Source organism: Nematolebias whitei, chromosome 17 (assembly GCF_014905685.2).
Source record: "Nematolebias whitei isolate Nwh7 chromosome 17, NemWhi1, whole genome shotgun sequence".
In the NCBI taxonomy this organism is placed as follows: Eukaryota; Metazoa; Chordata; class Actinopteri; order Cyprinodontiformes; family Rivulidae; genus Nematolebias; species Nematolebias whitei.
This window is the reverse complement of record NC_056514.1, coordinates 33,211,717-33,231,793: the sequence shown is the minus strand read 5'-3', so window position 1 is coordinate 33,231,793 and position 20,077 is coordinate 33,211,717. Positions and strand designations below refer to the sequence as shown.

General features: G+C 38.4%; 2 protein-coding genes across 2 annotated transcripts in view; one reads left to right on the top strand and one right to left on the bottom strand.

The window, feature by feature from the left end:
* mta3 (metastasis associated 1 family, member 3) overlaps positions 1-11,549 on the bottom strand; it is a 35,911-nt gene extending 24,362 nt beyond the window's left edge. The window contains exons 1-7 of the mRNA XM_037691503.1: positions 11,310-11,549; positions 7,851-7,918; positions 5,280-5,373; positions 1,500-1,626; positions 1,293-1,356; positions 854-971; positions 506-608 (exon numbers count right to left, since the gene is read on the bottom strand). Coding sequence (XP_037547431.1) covers positions 506-608; positions 854-971; positions 1,293-1,356; positions 1,500-1,626; positions 5,280-5,373; positions 7,851-7,918; positions 11,310-11,337 — 602 coding nt within the window. The 5' untranslated portion in view covers positions 11,338-11,549. The remainder of the gene's footprint in view (positions 1-505; positions 609-853; positions 972-1,292; positions 1,357-1,499; positions 1,627-5,279; positions 5,374-7,850; positions 7,919-11,309) is intronic.
* Positions 11,550-14,580: 3,031 nt separating this feature from the next.
* kcng3 (potassium voltage-gated channel, subfamily G, member 3) lies at positions 14,581-18,330 on the top strand. Its single transcript, XM_037691148.1, has 2 exons — positions 14,581-15,485; positions 17,435-18,330. The coding sequence occupies exons 1-2, from the start codon at positions 14,857-14,859 to the stop codon at positions 18,078-18,080; spliced, it is 1,275 nt and encodes a 424-aa protein (XP_037547076.1). The 5' UTR covers positions 14,581-14,856; the 3' UTR covers positions 18,081-18,330.
* The last annotated feature ends 1,747 nt before the right edge of the window (positions 18,331-20,077 follow it).

The window sequence follows — 20,077 nt, the reverse complement described above, 5'->3', positions numbered from 1 at the left end:
TGAATAAACAGCAGCTCTGTGGTCAGTGCCACGGTCTTGTAATTCTGAGGTTGCGGGTTTGAGCCCAGGTTGTGTCAGGAATGGCATCTGGCGTAAAATGAATTGCCAAATCTTTCATGTGAGTTTGCTCACGGTGGTGACCCCCAAAAAAACTTACTTACTTCCAGTTTGAATAAACAGTAAAGCTCTTTGGTCAACTTCGGTTGTTTTTAATACACTATAGAAATAAGTTGACAGATGTTCAAAAAATTTAAATTTAAATAATGATACTTTTGAGCCAATTCTGGAAGTAAAATGTGCATTTATTCATTTCAAAATGACTCAGTTTTTCTAATGTTGTAGCCACAGGTTTCACAACGTTAAGCTGACTTATGCATTTTTTACGTCATGATGGGACACAGAGTCAAAACAAGAAGTTACTTCAACTGTAATTTACTGTGTACCATCAGTCACTGTATGTGATGGACGTACTTAGGGAGCTGTTTGTGCAGTAATGTTGACCTACCGTGCCACCACTAGGAATTGATCTATTTGTTTGTCGGTGAGAGGACACTCAGGATCCCACAATTTCTCTTCTAGCTTGGACTGGTCCCTGTCGTCTGCCTCGCCTACAAAATGCAGAACGTACATCTTACAGACTGCACAGGCGTGACTTTGCATTGCAAAGAAGGAAGTAAAAACGTTCACAATCCAAAGATAATTGGTAACATTTCTTGTTAATAAAAAGCCTGAAATTTGTCAACCTAGAATTGAAAGAGCTCAAACAAGATGACAAAACATATTCGTTTTTGCTTTTAAAGTTTAACAGATTGAGTTCAGAGTCGTTGGATCTACGGTAACTTGTATAACGTACCTTCTTGCAGCATTTCAGGTACATCTGCCTGAAAGCGAGGTCCCACTCTGATCTCTCCTTTGTCGGCCAGCAGAGTCTTCTGTGTCGGATCGTAAACCAGCGAGTAGAAGAAAGTATCCTAAGAAAGAAAAATAAATAAAAACATCACTTACTAGAACTGCCACAGTTTAACATGTTTGGTTCTGATGTTGTTTGAATCAAATACTATTTTTAATTGTACGCAATCTTTATTAATTGTGATAAACAATCAGAACCGAACTACTAGAATAGAAAGAAAATCAGAAATTTACAATGAAACACATATTTTAAAAATACCAAGATGTGTTTCAAAGCTTGTGTATTTAAAAAAAAAAAAGCACGCAGTGTGGCCAAGGTTTTTGTGATGCACTCCTAAGTGAACAAATAATAACGGACGTCCTTTTGCCCCCCTCAGGCTTACCTCTTTGTCAAGGTATGAAAGAACAGCTTCAGTCTCATTCAATAATGCGACACTGCACTTCCCCCTGATGGAGATGGAGAAAGGGAAGCACGCACCATGTAAAACACTGACAAAAGGAAACGGGACATGCTTGTGACCCACCCACTGGCACTGCCTGCTAACTGTGAACTGCATGCAGCACTTTGTATACGAGCTTGCGTTTAATACCTGATATGTGTCGCAGGTAGACTCTCGTACTGTCGTGAGAGGAAGAGCTCTCTGTGACGAAGCTGGTGTTTCTGTTTTTCTGTTAGCTCTGTCTCTGTTGGGTTCTCCTTCTCCTCCTCCAACTCCTCTGCAAAAGTACAAATAAGAAAGGAGGAAAATAACAAAGTGATGTTAGCGACAGTGTAAGCATATAACTAGAAACAAGACAGAAACGGAACTATTCGACAAAATCAACATGATTTGACATCATAGTTAAGACTAAAACTAAAAATTTTATTTCAGGGTCCATGCTAATCCATAAATGGTGAATTAGTTGGTTTGCTGAAGCCAAATCAACACAACATCAGGCAGCAAATAAACATTGGCCCCATTTTACCACTGAGCAGGTATTTATAAATTATGATAATTTGCCTTCAACAACTATACTATTAGAAATGTTGCTATTCAGAATACTCACAAGAAAATGGCACCAAATTTCTTCAGGATCTCATAGTCTTATTACTAAAGAAAAATTATTTGGTCAGTAAATTCTTTATGTGCAAACATAACCCATAGTTTCAAATTATTTGCTTCATGCCTCAGTGTTTTTGTAACATTTGCAATCATTGTACCCCCTGGGGTTTTGTTCAGCTGAAACTAGCCGATTACAGAATATACCCTTATGCTTCTCCTCTTTAACCATGAGCCTCTCACGCAGCACGTTGAGGCATAAAAATTGAAACAATTACACTCCAGTGCCAGCAAGACAGGTCCTGTGATGTCAATTTTGGTGTGCGAAGCTGTTGAGGTGGGGTTGAGAGAGAGTCAAGCATAGAAATTGCATCACAGTGCTTTGTTTTTCTACATTCTTTACGAGACATAAAATGGGTGAACCAGCAGGTAGATCAAGTGTAGTGTGACTAATAATCTATACGACTTCTTCTAAAGTGTAAATATCAGTTAGAGGGACAAAGCTAACAAGTTGCTAAATGTCTCTGATCATGCAAAAAAAAAAAAAAAAAGAGAGACTGTCACAAGGCAAAAATGGTTGCAAGAAAACAGACCTGACAAGTCCCTTTTCCTTTTTTTGGGATCGTAATGAATTGAGAATTATTAATAGCTTTTACCAACATAATTAAGGCTCAAAACAGTTGAACAAATTGTTGTGATCACTTAAACAGAACAAATATTTTGACCAAGATTTGTGACGTTTTAATTAAAAACCAATGTAAAAATAAATGCTACACTTCTCCTCAAAAATTATCTTTGTCATATAAAGGGTTTTTTTTCCGGCTTCTCCCTTCTTCAGCGAACTAAGTCGCACAAAGACTTGGCAATTGTTTTTATGCCAGATGCCGTTCCCGACGCAACCACAAACCATCGAGCTACCACAGCACTCTGTGTGGAGCAGAGAGCTGCTATCTAGGGCACCCGAGGGAGCAGATGGTGGGGATTAAGAGCCTTGCTCAAGGGCCCGGAGTGGGGCAAATGAGGGTGGAGGCAGGTGTGGGTGCTTCACCTATCCCACCCACATTTTGATGTTGTTGGTACCGGGAGTTGAACCGGCAATTTTCCAATCACAGACCCACCTTTAACCTCTGCGCCACCACTCCCACCTTGTTGTCAAATAAAGTAACATTCTCATTTTTTGTAGTACATTGTTTAAGAAATGTTATTGCTTAATATTGCTTTATTTTTTGATTTACAGCAACAAATTTAGTATCAGAAGAATAATGGTTGGAAAATGCATGCCTTCAACCTTCACCATTGTAAATTCTTCCATCTTTCTGTAAATCTGATTACGACTGTTTTTTTTTCTCTTGAACTAATCAAAGCTATAAATCAGGTGAATTCTTTGTTTACTGTGTGGCAGGCAGTAATAAAGTCTATTGTTGTTTCTGCCTCTTATTCTGACCAGCTGGCAAATGGGCTCCTAACAGCTTGAGAAACTGGCAAAAGCGTTGTAATCAGAACAAAAGCACATGGGGTGGGTAAAGCTTTTGCTCTGTAGCCTGCCTGATGTTTACAGAGCTCAATCATAAAAAATGTTGTTTTACAATCTGTTCCATCAAATGCATTAATCAACCACGTCTTTCGGTCTGTCCTGTCTCACAGCGGCTTCTTCTGCTTTTGATCTCAGTGGCACCAAATAAAGCTGGAAGACTGCTTTAAGAAGAGCTCTTTTTGCTGTTTAACTTAAGTAGGCCTGTCACGATAACAAATTGTGCTGGGCGATTAATTGTCTCAGAAATTATTGTGATAAACGACAAAATTGGTTGAAATTTGACAATAATTTGTAATTATTGTCAAATTTAAGAAGCAATGTTGAATAATTTGTTTTGAGTCTAGTACCTTTTTTCAACCACCGGATGGCAGTATAAGACTGTTTGAACGAAGGATGAATAGTGAGGGAGCAAGAAGCGTGTCTCTTTAAGAAAAATGGGAGGGAGGCCTCTTGACGTGACAAAAAGGAAGGAGACATCTTTTTTTTGCTTCACAAAATAGCGGACGCTCGGTGTGGTTTGAGCTCTTTAGCATAGCATTTTTCACACAAAGCTTTTAATAAAAAAAAAATCAGTAAACAAGTTCTCAGCTTCTTTGTCCAGAGAAAAACAACTTTTTAGATGAAGGCACAGGTTTCAACCGTGAATTTTGGAGCTTCGACAAGACGGAGGTGTTTTCCCCGAGGTCAGCCTGTTAGCTTAGCTTGTAGCTTAGCTTCTCAGCTTAGCTGCTTTTAACGATCCAAAAATGCAATTTTGGATCGTTAAAATGGATTTTAAAGAGAAAAGAGAAAGTGAGGGATCAGTGAAGAGCATCGGAGTTGACCCTTTAATCATCCAGTGTCTTCAGGAGAAAAAGAGACACGAAGAAACGATAAAGCAGATCAATGAAAATGAGGTCGATACTTTTCATTTATCATGCGATTAAATGATTTATTGTTTATTGCGAAAGGCCTAAACTAAAGATTTGTTTATTGAAACGGAACAAGTACAAGTCAGGTGTTGCTGTGGTAAAGCTTTGTATTGCTTCGTTTTACAGTAATGCTCACACTACAAACTCTTCCTGTAGTAATAAGCAAGAAAAATAGCATATGAATAGCAGCAGTCGTGACTTATTGTCCTCTGCATTCAAGCGTCTATTTCAGCTTAAATTTACCATGTCCACAAACAGCAGAGACTTAATGGCTCCACTGCAGTTGATACAAGGTAAACATCTTTCTAGCAAGTTATAATTTAATGCAGAAAGGTGCAGAGCAGAAACACTGCAGGAAATATTCACTGGACTGAAATTGAGCATTATTATGATACATTTTACAAGTAGCTGAAAACATTTGTTTTACAGTGACTGCAAAAATCTCCAGTGATCCATTAAGAATTGATGAACTGTCATAACTGCAAATTGGTTAACATCATTCATCAAATTAAAACTCAAAATGTCAGTGATTCTGAATTCTGAGAACAAGTTTGTTGCTTTATCTCTTAAACCTTATTGCTTTGTTAAACACAACAACAAAAACAACAAAAACTACAAATTGATTTAGCACTTTTCTTTTTGTATAGAACGACACAACAACCTCCTCTGACATGTTCAAATAGGTTGAATAATATTCTGACAAAAAAAATTGACATTTTTGAAGCAGAAACTCTGAAAATAAAATTTTCAGTCATCAGTTTTTCTGATTTTTCCACAATTTGTATTAGAATAGGCCTTAGTTTACCTTGAAAGTGATTATATAACTTATTTTGAGGTGCCATGTTAGGTAAAGGTTTGATAAAAAGAAAATGTGTCACCACTCACTTGCGTGTTTATCTGCGAGTTGGATGAGACTGTGAGAGATATCTCTCCTTCTGTAGAAACAAACCACTTTGGCCTCAACATTCCCACTGGCGGTCTGAAAGAAAGAAAACAAAAATAGATCCACCTTTAGTCGAAGACGTGGCAACAAGTCCCTAAGATTTCCCCAGAGAACTGGCTCCTTTGTGAGCCCATCAAAATATGTTTCTGTGACAAGTTGACCATGACAGTGACAAGGAATTTTGAAAAGATGATTGATGTCTTGTCACATCGTATAATTAGCGCTCAAATACTGAGCCTGTATTAAAAGCCATGACTCGTGTAGAGTGAGTAGATCGGGAAGCATATCTGACTGCACATTGGGACTTCTTGCAGTTTTTGTTTTAATACAAACTGCAGGAGAGACCATATTTGTTGACAAGACAAAACCCATAAAAGAAAAAGTATAGCAATGCAACATCACCAGATGTCACGTCACTAAGGCTGAGTACCGAACTTCGGTTCTTTTATGGTACCGACTGAACTGCTTCGGTCGGTATATGTACTGTATCAAAATATGCCTCGTCTTTTGGTGTCAAGTTTTGGTGATTGGCTGTAATATTACACATGGTTTCAACCACATGTAACATTACAGCCAATACCAGTGCAGCAACTTGCAGTATGCAGCAAAAACCAGGAAAAACACAAACGTGGTTACGCCCACAAACGGAGTTCACGTGGGGCTAAGAGCGTAAAGTTGCTCCGTGTTTGACTGCAAGGAGAGAGGACCGCAGCTATCCTCCTCTCAGCATTTAAGTCAGCCGGTGGGTGTTAAAGCCTGAACGGCCTGATTCAAAATATCCACTACCGGACTCCGCTTCGCACTGAGGACGAGCTGTGTCTGGGATTTCAGCTGGTTAGTTTACATTGGTTAAAGTTACTTAATACTTAAACTTATACGTGCATCGCAGTGAGTTAAACTAGGATCCATGTAACACTAACTTTAAGATATTAGTGTGCAGTTTTATTTTATGGCTATCTATGAAGCTAGCTAAATCAAAAGCTAACTAAAGAATGACAGTAACAGATAAAGCTTAGCTTGTAAAAATGTGCTCATCCATCAGGTCAGCTGGTTAAACAGTTCACCTAATGTTCACTGTTTATGTTAATGTTCTCCTCACAGGAGCCTCTGATCCTGATGTGAGGAGGACAGACAAAAGAAATGCGAGATGGGGGCCACAGGACAATCACAAACTTTGTTGTTAAAAGTTGCTGCGTTTTTCTACAGTGGAGGCTGCATTGTGGAGGTAAGCAAGCTATAAAGGATATTGTTGACCAGTTAAGCCTTTATCTCTCAGCCTAGATAATGGTTTTTGAGCAATAATAACACAACCATGTTATTGTTTATGTTTTGTGTTCTAATGTCAATTAGGGAGATGATAAGGGTTCTAAACCCCAGAGAACCACAGAGAAGATTCAGGCAGAGACACAGAGGTGCAGAAGTCTGCCATCAACCCTAATCTCAGTGAATCCAGTGACCTGCTGGTGGAATGTGAGGGACAATATGTCGGTGCTGTCAAACTTGACAACCAGGTATCTGTGTGTGCAACAAGCATCATCCACAACCTCAGAGCGAACATTTTCCGCAGCTGGAAACACCATCAGCCAGGAGTGGGCTTGTTTGTGTCCAGAGAAAGTAGACATGTTGATTTTTCTGAAGAAAAACTGTTAAGTGAAAAGGTCCTCAGTGTGTAGCAGTGAGCATTAGACACTGACGTGTCACTGGTTTGAAACTGCTCTTTTGACCTGGAAATTATTTGTTTGTTTTTTATGTAAGAAAACTGCTTGGAATGGAAAAATACCAAAGTTAAAAAAATAAAACTCAAGATTTGTACTGTAATGTGTAACATAATTTTCTTCTTGTTAGAGTTTACGTTAATTATAAAATTGGTACCAAAAAAGTACAGTTCAGGAAAAGATATTGAAGTGAAGGTACTGGTATAGAAAATTTTTGAACGATACCCAGCCTTAGACATCACAGTACTGACCCCTCGCTATCTGACAAACAAAAATGGCAAAAAAAACATGAATACCATTTCTTTGTTGTTGCTTATTTACTTCAAGTCATTTATTTAATATCTTTAAATTATTGCTTTTAAGACCAAACAGGTTACATTTGACACCAGCTTATCAAATAATGAGCAACATTTGTCTCAGCATCATGGCAATTATATTGAGACAATACAAAAACAGTTTTTTAGTATTACTGACTGTTTTTTTGTCTGCACCTTAGTATCTTAAGGTAAAACAGGGAACTGTGCAACGCAGAAAAAATGTAAGTTCATGTGAGTTTTTAAAAAGCTCATTCGAGTCATCACCATGCCAACTTGTGTGCACACCCACACAGGTGTGTCCTGCAATAGAAATGACAGTTAAGACAAAGGAACACCTGTCTATTTCAGTGATGCAAGAACCACTTAAAGTCACAAAATGCATGCACACAGGGGCACTGAGTGGGGGGCTGGGGGCAGGAATCCAAGTTATTTACCCTCAAGTAAAAACATGCACAGAAATGACACAAAAACAAAGCAGTACCTTGTTGAGTTCTTCTATTCGACGGATCAGGTATGGGTTACTTGAGGAGTTTTCAAAGAAAACATAATCTGCAACAAGAAATACACCATATGAGACACTACCACATCACTGTAGCAGAATAAATCTGTGTGAAAAAGTCAAAATTATATTTGAAGACAAGCTCAGTGTCTCATCATGGAAAAGAAACAGGTTTATTTGTTAAAAGTAAGGAAAGACAAATCTGTGATTTTTACGTCATCACAAATAAAGTGTAGCCGAAGGGCATAGGTGCTGATATAAATATTACATATTCCCGGTTGTAAAGATTTAGGCAAATTCACATGAGTTTATTATATCATCCTTAAACAGTAAGACTGTTGCTACACTGTTTTGGTTAAGTTAGATGAACAAGTTTAGGTTTGGATATAGAAAGTCAAAATCCTCAAATTTGCAGCAGACTATTCTTATCTGTGCAAGGTGTGCAGTATCTCTGCAAAACTTTAGCTCAGTCAATACCGTATTTCAGCAGTCTGAAATATTGAATAATATGCTAACACAACAAACAACCTGGAACAGAGTTTATTATGCAAAAATGTCAGACAAAGACACATTGAGTTGCATTTATTTAAAACCAACAAAAAACTATTAGTTTCAAATAAACTCTACTCCAAGCTTGCATTATTGTTAAAAAAATATTTGCCGTCTCTCTTTAATTTGCAGTATTAATAGAAATAAATTAACTGTTTTAAGTCAAAATACAGTATATTATTCTGACAAGAGGAAAACTTGAATGTAGCTTTTAAAGAGCTGGAGTTTACACAAAATATTCAAAGGCAGCAGAAATAAAGGGTGACCTCACAGACAGCAAAGTAAAACACCTTGCAGTGTGCCAACGACAAAGTGCAGCATATCACCGGGTGTAAATTACAAGGGTGAAGATAGGACATGCTGCATGTGAAGCATCTATACAAGGGTTGCAAAATATTATCAAAACTGTCTCGCCATCGCAAAACCAATATTGCAAAGTATTGCAATAAACTGCAGACAAGCCAGATGCCAAGAACATACTTGGCAATCAATACTATCCCAACTATTCTAAATTCCTACAGCTGATTCAAAGAAGCCTGCATACTAAAGCTAATAGCTTAAGAAAAACTAAGGAAGTGGTGATGACTATAAAAAAAAAGAATAGTGAGAAAAATATGGGTTTAACGTAACCGATACTGCAATGTTAAACAATAATGTCGCAATTATATGTTTTCTAACACCATGCAGCCCTGTGTTTAACTAAGCGTAAGTCATATGAAATTGTTTTTAAAAGCTATTGGCAGTATTGAATAGGTGTTGCAGATATCCATAATTCAAATCTTCCTCATCAAAACCAAGGTTTCTGGAATCCAGAAAAGCTTTCTTACTATTAGCAATCACATTTCACACATTTTAGATATTAGGAAAAACTTGCTGTGTGATTATCACTATAATCTAATTCAGTTGTGGGCATCAAAGCCACTGAAAGGACAGTATGTTGTATTGGCATGCACATGGGTCTACAACCTTTATGATCAAAAGAGCCATTTCTGCCCCTTTGATCACTAAATTAAACGTGTCCGGAGCCACAATACCTGCTACAATTGGGATTCTCAACTGGTGGCCCACGGACCACTTTAAGTTTGTCAGAGGGTGCTTTTCTGGACAGTAGGGGTGATTTATAAAACTAAAATATCTAATGATTTTTAACATTTATTGATATTTACACTCTATGACAAAATAAAATATATGATTCTTGCAAAGAAGGAAAAAAATTATATAGTTTTTGCTCGGTTTCTAAAAACTAAAACAATAAACTATGCGTTCTTATGTGATTTTTTTTTTTAATTGTAGAAAAATTACCGGTACGTATCCTACTTTGAAGAAATAAAGCATAAAGTGAAAGTGAGTATGTTTTACTTCTTGTAATGTTTATTCATATATTTGCTAAATAAATTACAGGGAAAACTGCTAAAACTAGCCCTTTTAGTTGTTGTTATAACAACCAATAAAATTCAGTTTTATGTCAGTTTTGGTCAAAGCTTGAAAGAGCTGCTGCAGAGGGACCAAAGAGCCACATGTGGCTCCAGAGCCGCAGGTTGCAGATCCCTGGGCATTCAGAACACAAATGCACTTGAAATATAACAAAATACATATATTTATTGAAGTCCAAGCTGTCCTTTGCAATACTGATATTGCAATAGCAATACAATTTCAATATAATATACACCCCTACTTACAATGTAATTCTTTCTACGACAAATGACATAACTTTTCCCATCTATATTTTATTGTCAGGTGTTTGCAAGTACATTTTAATATTTGAAATAGAACTGTTACCATGAGAAACATCCATTGTGTTTTTCTTTTACATTTTATTGTTGGATGTAACTGGGACCCTGTGTACACAATTTCGTTCCACCACATGTACCACATGGGGTGCGAATGACAAATAAAGAACCATGAATCCTTGAATTAAACCTGCTTTGTGTTAAAACTACAAGTGTTGGATATTCATAACATGACACAGATATCTGTAATTACATTGTTACAATTATTACTGCAGATGTCTGAAATGGCCTTTTAAGTAGTAATAATATTATGGATGCTGGACATCTCTAATGTTAATTCTAAGATTATTCAAACTTGTATTGAATACACACAAAATATGTGTATATTTTAGTGATCTTGTCTTACTACTAAATGATAAATCGGCTTGACATGGTTAAAGAAGCAAGGTTCTCAAAACGACGTCATGAAGACAATTTAATGTTAAATTCCAGCAGACAGCTGACGAGCTAGCCGGCCAGTCAGCAGCCAATTTCGCTAATATCACTTTAAGTTAATGTATGTATACAGCGTAGTAAAAGTAAGGTTTTAAATCCTACCAAGATGATCCCATAAATTGCTCGAATAATAAACGAGTGCCGAAAAAGAGATAATGGTAATCAATGGAGCCACTGCTGGTGCTAGCGTTAGCTAAATAAGAACTCGCACTAATGGCTGCATGCCAGAAGAGGCAAATACAAAGACAGCCTCAGACTGACCGTGATAAGATTTTAACAACCATATAAACGTACGTTTAGTCGTCTGGTGCCTCGGTTTATCACTCCTCCATATCCCCCGTGTGTATTTACATAGCAGCACTGGAGGAGTAAAGAGTGCCGACAGCTAAAAATGTTTACATTTTAAGCTAGTCGCTTAGCAAGCTGGCGGCTAGCTGCTGCTGTGGCCACGACAGACGCGAGGCCTGACCCATTTTGAATCCCAAATATTCAGAAAATACTCACCTTCCTACTCCCAAAACTAACTCACACACATTAGTACAGCAGAGCCGGATATTTCTACTACATGCACGCTTATTGAAATGAAATCATTAAACATCCTGGAGGTGCAAACCTGAAGCGGTTCCTATTTGAATAAAAAAAAAGGGATCCACATTGACATACATACCTCCGACCCGGTACATGTTAGCCGCCATTTCTGCCCTCCCAGAGTGTGAAGCATAAGCTAAGAAAAAATAAAATAAATAATAAAAATTGTACACATCTGTGTCCTAAAACATACAGGGGGGCTTTAAATGACGATCGTCGAGACTCCGGATGTGAACACTATCGGGAGAAATTTGGCAATTCAGCCCCCCGCCCCCCCTCCTCCGACGATTCACGGCACCCTCAAACAATACGGTGAACTCGGAGCAGCCAAAAGAAGACGAAAAACCAGAAGAGGGCGGCTGCGCATGCGCAAACACAACCACAACCATAGCCACACTACAGGTGAGCAGGTCATCACATTTTACTCAGATTATGAAATCACTTACAAAAAGAAAACAAATTCGTTTTTGATCCATTTTTTCATTGTTGTAACATGACAATAAACCTTAAATGGTGCCACATTTGTTAGGGGAAAATGTATTTTTGTGTTGAGCAGCAGCTCAGAATGCGGTTTGTTCCCATAAAAATTTACCAAATCTTCTCAATACCAGCTATTTTATTCTGATATTGACACGTGTTTGGTATTGTTTACTGGATTGGATGATTGAAGAATAATGAAACAGAAAATACTGGCATAATACCCATTCACAAGCCTCAGTGGCATGCAGAAGAACCATACACAGCCACAACAGCATGCCACTTCCTCTTCTGCTCACCAATTTGGTCACATACTGCTGCATGATATAGCATCAATTTCTTCAACCAGAATTTGTCAATATTTGTCAATAGAAAGATCAAAGCAAATTTCTAGTATTTTACCCTGTTTTATGGCACCCTGATTTATTGTTTTATAATACTACATTTATTTTAACTGCATTTTAACTGTAGTTTCCTGTTATTATTAATTGTTATTGTTGTATGGACTTTATATGTTCTATCCGGAACAGGTCTCTCTTGTACAGGAGTCCTCGTGGCACAATAAGACTAGCCTGTAAAGGTTGAATGAATGAATGAATGTTTCAGGTCAGCCTGTGGTTGTGCTGGAATTTACTGTATGTCCAAGCTGATGGGGTTGAGGTCAGCACTGCAGCCTTTCCATCCTCTCCACTCCTAAATTCTGGAGGTTGTCTATGTGGAAGTAAACATTGTCTTCTTGGAGGCTATTCAGCCCCAAACTTGTACTTTTCTAAAAAACGTGGCACCATTTAAGGGTAAATAAACAGGCTTTCAAACTATAATTGCTAATAAGCATTGTAACAACAGAGAAATATTCAACCAAACACAAAGTTACTTGTTTTTTGAGCAATGTATGTAACATTGCAGTAGTAGAATCTCCTTTTCTTATGTTTATTTCTAATAACAACAATCAAAAGCCTCAATGTTTACCTTACAATATTAATAAAAATTAATAGGATTTTTTAAATCAAATTTTAAATTTGATTTGATTTTTATTAAGTGGACCTGGTCAAACTGTATGAAGGGAAAGTTGGATTGATGTCCACTAAAGACTTGGAATAATATGTTTGTATAGAAACATGTTTCAGTTGGGGGTGCTGAGCGCACATGAATTTGTATGAATCTAAAAATCTATAATACCAAACATGTGCAGTAAAAGGCACAACCAATGCATGCTTATGAAATTATGTATGGCTTGGACAAACTATGAAATTGCACTGATAACCTTATGCTAATTTGCTCAAGCCTTTACGCTTTTTTTTTAAGAGTAATAAAATTCTGTGCACAAATAAACGATACATTTTACAAAATTCATTAAAATTAAAATATTATTGGCATTTAAACATGCATCACTTATAAAATCTGTTTTATTTTATTTATTTAATTTTTGTAATATTTTAACAAATCATTTGGGCACCTCCATCTGGAGGCGCATCCATACGTCTTAGACCTGAAGTACAAATGATATCTCAGTTTGACATAGATTTCTAAAATGTTAAATGTTAGATAAATAATAGTTTTGCTATAAAGTGACAGGAAAACTTGTTCCTGTTTCTTTAATTTCAGTGTTTTTTGGGGGAATAAAAGCTTTATCATTTGTTATGTTCTAATAATTTATCTAAAAAGTTAAGTCTGGTCCTCTGGACATTAAAAAAAAAAAAAAAAAAAGCAAAACAACAAAAAAAAAATACCTGGATTATTGAGCATGCATCAGGATATTCTAATAATTTACTTTAGGATTTAGCTCAGATCTAGATTTAAATACAGTTACAGTCAATTCTTTCACAAGACACCCACAAACAGTATATGAAATGTCAATTAAATGTCAGCTATAAGGATGCTATGCTATAAACCTTTACTTTGTCTCAATCCTTCACTATAGTAGGGCAACAGTAACAAATGACTCCGTTAAGAAACCAAAACCATGTTTGGGCTGGGCGGTCATCTGCCTCGACTGGCTTGGGTTTGAGAGGACAGGAAGGAGAAACAGACAAACACAAAATGGTTGGAGCGCGTGAAGATAAACAAGGAAAACAGTTTAATGGCAGCAATGACCGCAGAGTAAAGAGAGTAAAGACAGCAGCAGAGAGAGGAAATGCAGGGAATTTGTCTTCCAGCAGCCTAAGCCTATAGCAGCACAACTAAGGGATTGCTTAGGAAACCCAATCCTAAATTAAAACCGTAAGCTCTTAAAAGTATATAATGTATCAGCCTCATGGACAGAAACTGAAAGATGGTTCCACGTGAGCCTGATAAATGAAGGCTCTGCCTCACATTCTAAACTCTAGGAACCACAAGTAAACCTGCAGCCTGAGAGTGAGCTGCGTCAAGTTGAGAAAATAGAGCAATAAGATCTTTAATATAAGATGGAGTTTGATGTTGAGACCTTTTGAAGTAAGATTTCAATTTCTATTCTGCATTTTAAAGAATCCAAAGAGAATCTAAAATTGGGAATTGAATTGTGAAATATTTGCTTGGAACAAATTGCCTATAATATTACAATTAGTGCCTTTTTTGAGCAATTTGTGCACCATGTTGTCCAAATAAACCAAGTTTACAAACATGAACTTATTTAGCTGGTTTACAAGGATTTTTTTTTTTTAGACTTTTTAAAGTTCATAAAAGGACAGAAGTCATATAGGCTTTAAAGCAACTGTTGATGAAAAAGGTTTATTGTTTTGTTCGATAGTTATTTTTAATTTTGTGATTCTAATAATCTATGAAAAACTGTTTGTTTATTTGTTTATTTTTACTCAAACGTTTTTGTTTTTTTGTGTGTGTGTGTGTAATTTATAAATCCCTCTTTGGGAATACAGCATAAAAATATTGCTCAGTAATGTTTACTGGAGGGGTTTCTCCATTTCACTGCGTGCGCATGTGACATCACAGATGGGACTGGCTCGCCCTGGCTGGGGTGGAGAGTCTTTCATACAGGCAACAGAGGCAGAAGATGGAGCAGAGAGTGAGACGTACAGGGAATAGTTTCTTATCCAGGATCCACTGAAGGCGAACCACGCCCCACGGGCAGGGGACAAAAACTGCCCAAACTCCTGGAATGGAAGGCGGGATGGACCGTGAAGAGGAGTCCTAGTCGGGTACAGTCTGTGAAGATGAAGTTCGGGAAGAGCATCTGTGTGCTGAATGTAGGAGGAACCCGTTACGCCTTCACCCGTGAGGTGATCAGGGATTTCCCTCTCCGGCGCGTCAGCCGCTTACATGCTTGCGCATCCGAGAAAGAGGTGCTGGAACTGTGCGACGACTACGACCGGGACCGGAATGAGTTTTTCTTCGACCGCCACGCGCAGGCTTTTGTGTTCATCATGTTGTACGTGCGCTCCGGGAAACTACGGTTCGTTCCCGGAGTGTGCGAGCTGTCCTTCTACACCGAGATGCTCTACTGGGGGCTGGAGAGCGCGCACCTGGACTCCTGTTGCCAGAAGCGCCTGGACGACAGGATGTCCGACATCGGACTGGACACTCTGTCTGAGGTGGGGGACATCATTCTGTCAGGGGATGAGCCCCAGAGCCCGGACGAAACGGTGCCACGCACTGCGCTCACGGGCCGCGCAAAATGGCTCGAGAAGGTGCGCAAAACATTTGAGGAGCCAAACTCTTCCCTCGCAGCGCAGATTTTGGCTTCAGTGTCCGTGATTTTTGTGATAATTTCCATGATAATGTTGTGCGCAAGCACACTTCCGGATTGGGATACAGCTAAGAGGACGACTGTGGAGGAGCACAGGTAAGCTCTGGATCAAACTGCCCCCTCTTTTATTAAAATGCTCTGTGAGGCGCAAAGTGCGAGGATGTCCTAAAAAAAAAAAAAGACGAGGTTGTGCGTAAAAGTGCGCGAGCTCCACAGGATTCTTTCTAAGCAAACATTTTCCGAATAAATACTATTCTCCCCAAGACTTAAGAGAATAAACTGCGTGCAAGGCAACAGACTTAATGCGCAAAAGGTCATAAAAGTTGAAGAATTCAAGTATTTTTCCACTTTTATGGTTCACTATCAAAAATTAGCAATGCAAACTTATCTGGAACACGCGGTATTTAGGTATTACGGATGATATGCCACAAAATGTATTGATGCTTTTCCACTAAACTTAAAACAATAACAGCAATAATAATACAAAAATAATAATAATAGCTTCGATTGGCCAAAAAAGCTTCAGTTTTGTCTCATCAGTCCCAGATATTTGGGATGCTTGTCAACACGCCTTTTGGTGAAATTTAGTCTGACATTTGTGTGTGTGTGTGTGTTTGTGTGTGAGCATTTAAGTGATTTATTTGGGTGTATTCCGTGTTTCAATCGGCAATGAAGACTTCTGGTCCTTCGCCCATAGAATATAGCCTTTACTTTTATCAGTGATATCTATAATCTTTCTGAACTCCTCAGAAAACTTGCTTTTGCCTTTTCTGCTCCATGTTCAGTGATGTTCACACAACAACCCAGTTTGACTGATGAAAAGCCTGAAGGCACTAATTAAGCTCAAACATGCAGTGTGAATTATATAGGATGGTCTCTTCAAAGGTAGAAATATTTTGAGCACATGTGCACAACAGACCATTTCTTTGCAGAAATATATTAGGCAATCGTTTTTAACTGAATCGTGATAAATGAAGCTTTGCTTCAATGTGCTGTAAGTGTATAATTTGTTTGTGCAGTGAATTTGTCCTTGTGTTTGATAAATTGACGTCTCTGAGGTCATTATGCACATTGACAAGTTCCAGGCAGCGCATTAATCACTGGGATCCTCACATGGTTGTTTTACAAGCTCCCAAAGCGGCGAATCAATAGTCAATCAATACTATCTAAACATAAAGTGTTAATTGTTGAGGATGGCTTCTTTTACGTCATCCCTTTTTAAACAGAGCAGGTTACAAGAAATACAAACACATCCCAGCTTCATAATATTTAAGAGGGTAAAAAGTTGACTTGATTATGAAGGACTGTAACTGTCAACAAACAAGAAATAATTATCCATCTCATCATGTCTAAGTCAAGGTTTGTGTTGTTTTAACCTTAGTTTGTGGACCAAAGGTGAAAATCTGTTTCTCTTTTTTTTTTCTGCATTGTTCTTTTACTGCAGTCTGTCCTCCCAAGGAAGTCCAGAGGAGGCCATTTTCTATATAAGGTTAGGTTATGTTCTCTCAGGCTGGACACAGTTTTGAGTTCTGGAGAAGCTCCAGGGGTTAAGTAATCAACTAAATGTGCTTGGGCCTGAAATGATTCAGTTTCGTGTCAGTAGATGATGCAGTTTCACTCAGCTGCTATAATTTGGTTTGGTTTAATTGTGGTTATAGTTACACTCTTGGCACTGTGGTATGTGCTTGCTTCGATCCCTTTATGTGAAATAGCACCACCTCCTTCTAATTCAGTTCGACTGCCTTTGCTGTGTTAATTAAAAGGGTAATTATGTGGCTGCTTTTGAAACAACCTCTCTTTAAAGGTTATGATTCCCTCCTTTTGTGCAGTTTGTCCCATGTGACTGTTCTCCATGTGTAAATGCTGAATTTTATCGAACCTCGTTTCCAATCATTTTGATCCTCTTCGCTTCGCTTCTTTTCCTCCTCACGCTGATGAACTGTCAACCAGTATCTCACATCATACAGTCTGGTATCTCCCTGTTGCTCCTTTGCTATTTCCTGTTTACTGTTCAACTCATTTTCTCCCCTCCTTTCTTCTCGTAGGATTGTGGAGGCCGTGTGCATCGGCTGGTTCACAGCAGAGTGCATAGTGCGCTTTCTGGTGGCCAGAGACAAGTGGGACTTCATCCGCCATCCACTAAACATCATTGATGTGATTGCTATTACCCCCTACTATGTCACCATGGCAATGGCCCGTGCAGGGATGCCTGGGGCCGGGCTCGGGGTCGCTGGAGTGATACTGCGAGTTCTGAGGATGATGAGAGTGTTCTGGCTCATGAAGCTGGCCAGACACTTCCTGGGCCTGCAGACACTGGGGCTGACGCTCAGGCGCTGCTACCGGGAGATGGTCATGCTCATGGTGTTTGTCTGCGTTGCCATGGCGATCTACAGCGCTCTGGCCCAGCTTCTGGAGCATGGCTTGGACATAGATTCACCAAACAGCGATTATGCCAGCATCCCAGCCGCCGCCTGGTGGGTCATCATCTCCATGACTACAGTCGGTTACGGGGACGTGTACCCCGTGACGATTGGGGGACGTGTGCTCGGGGGGATGTGCGTCGTGAGTGGGATCGTTCTTCTGGCGCTACCCATCACGTTCATCTACCACAGTTTTGTTCAGTGCTACCATGAACTCAAACTCCGCTCTGCCAGATATGCACGCAACCTTTCTGCAGAGATGCTACAGTGAAGACGCACTGAATCTGAAACACAACAAACCACATGCTGCTCCCATTGTAAAATTAAAAACATATAGCATTCCTTAAAGGAATGCTTATCACCCGCCACCTTTCATGCAACATACAGTTAATCATTATTTTCTGCAAATTAAAAAAAAAAAAAATCCATCCATTAGGTCATAATATATTTTGCTAACAAGTAGAACTATGCCAAAGTTTTAAACACGTGCCACTTATTTTTTAGCCCATATTCTGTTAAACTGCGAGAGTTTTAGGTTTTTTTTTTTAGTTTTTGCTACATTTTCTTTGCTATGGCAGCCATCTTGAATGGGCTTGACACAGACAGGCAAAAACATTATCACTCTGCCTCATAGGTGGGCAATAACTATTAGAGTTGTCTTCTTTCCTTTTGTCCTCTTATAGTTTCTGCCTTTTGATCTCTAATCATTATATTTAATCAGCAAGAGTTACTAATTAATTAATTATTATAGAGACGCAGGTAGTCCCATTTTGTCAGCAGTTGCTGTTTACACTGTATTCCCATGGTTACAACTCAGGCAGAGATGGCTGCATCAACCGAGACGTGTGCGTGTTTGTTTGTCTGGCTGTCAGCCGCTCAACGTTTTGGAGATTTGCACCCAGATGGAACAAGTTACACAAGACTGATGTGTGACCTAGATGCATTCTGTTAAACCAGTGTGAAATAAGGAGAAGGAGCCAACAAGTGCGCTCAAAGAAGAGATATAGAGAGAGGTTACACAAAGGACTCATTTGGAAGAGCTTATAAGCCAAGAATAATGAAATATGGGCGGGGGTCAGGAGGGAGTACGAAGTGTCAGACAATAAACACGGAGCAGATGGAGCGCAAAACGGAGGATAAAAACGTTTTACTCCACAAAAAAAAAAAAAAAAGACAGAGTATTGACAAAGCTTGAGCACAAAGAATGAAAAGATGTTTCTGTGAATGTAAGGCATTTTGTGTTTCTCTGTCTCCTTGGCAACCGCATCCTCCAACATGCCAATCATAATGGTGGTTGATTTCTGTGCACACAAATAGGCTGCATCCACGCACACCTCCTGGCTGGCACACAACACTTTTGTCCTGGGAGTACGTTGAATAGCACATCATGAGCTAAGTTAGAATTTCTTTTTCTTTTTTTAAAGAAAGTGAGCAGCCGAAGTTGTCACTATGATGGCTCTGACATTAACTTACACATGTTTGCCAAGTTTTTGGCCAAGATGGTTCAGTTTGTTGAAGAGGCACATGATCCAAACAAACAAGTCAACACCTCTCCCACACAACAGTCTTTCTCTACATCTCCGCTTCTCTTCCTCCTGTTGCATCAACCATTCTCTTTCTACACACATACATATCAAAACTAAACACGCTTGCTTGTTCTTGATCTCCGCTGATGTCTTTACAGCGCTGTATAAGTTTATTGTGTATTATTATGGACACCTGAATAGTCTTCGTGTTGTTGTTCTTGGTGTGCTTTTTAAGCTAAGTCCTAAACTTAAACTCAATATTTTATTAGCCGACTTTTAATACACAAATCATGTAGCATTGTTTATAGGCATGAGCATTTTTCTGATTCGAGCCTTCAAACATTTTTCATCAGTAGTTGTAATTAATGTGATCAGTGCTTGAGCTTTTATAATAAAAATAATGTGCAAAGTTGTTGCGTCTAAGTGCCTTTTTTTCTTTTACAATTTATTATATAATGCAAAAGGTAAAATTTAGATATAAGACTCCACTGAGTACTTTTTTTTTCTTTCATTGAACCTTTATTTATACAGGTTAATCCCATTGAGCCTTGGGGACTCATTTACAAGAGAGACCTGGTTTTAACAAAGAGTGATGACAACAGTGGACAGTCATAATGGATGCATACAAATTGAGAATAACAAGTGAAAATAAAATGGTATTTAATTAAAAACTTTTTTTATATATTGCCTATATTACTTTATTTTTATAAACTATACAGTATTATCAAATATAATTATTTGA

What these genes read in the sequence shown, in the direction of transcription:
- kcng3 (XM_037691148.1), top strand. Translation starts at nt 14,857, where the DNA reads ATGAAGTTCGGGAAGAGCATCTGTGTGCTGAATGTAGGAGGAACCCGT. An exon ending in ACGACTGTGGAGGAGCACAG is followed by an intron (nt 15,486 to 17,434) that starts GTAAGCTCTGGA and finishes TTCTTCTCGTAG; the next exon opens with GATTGTGGAGGCCGTGTGCA.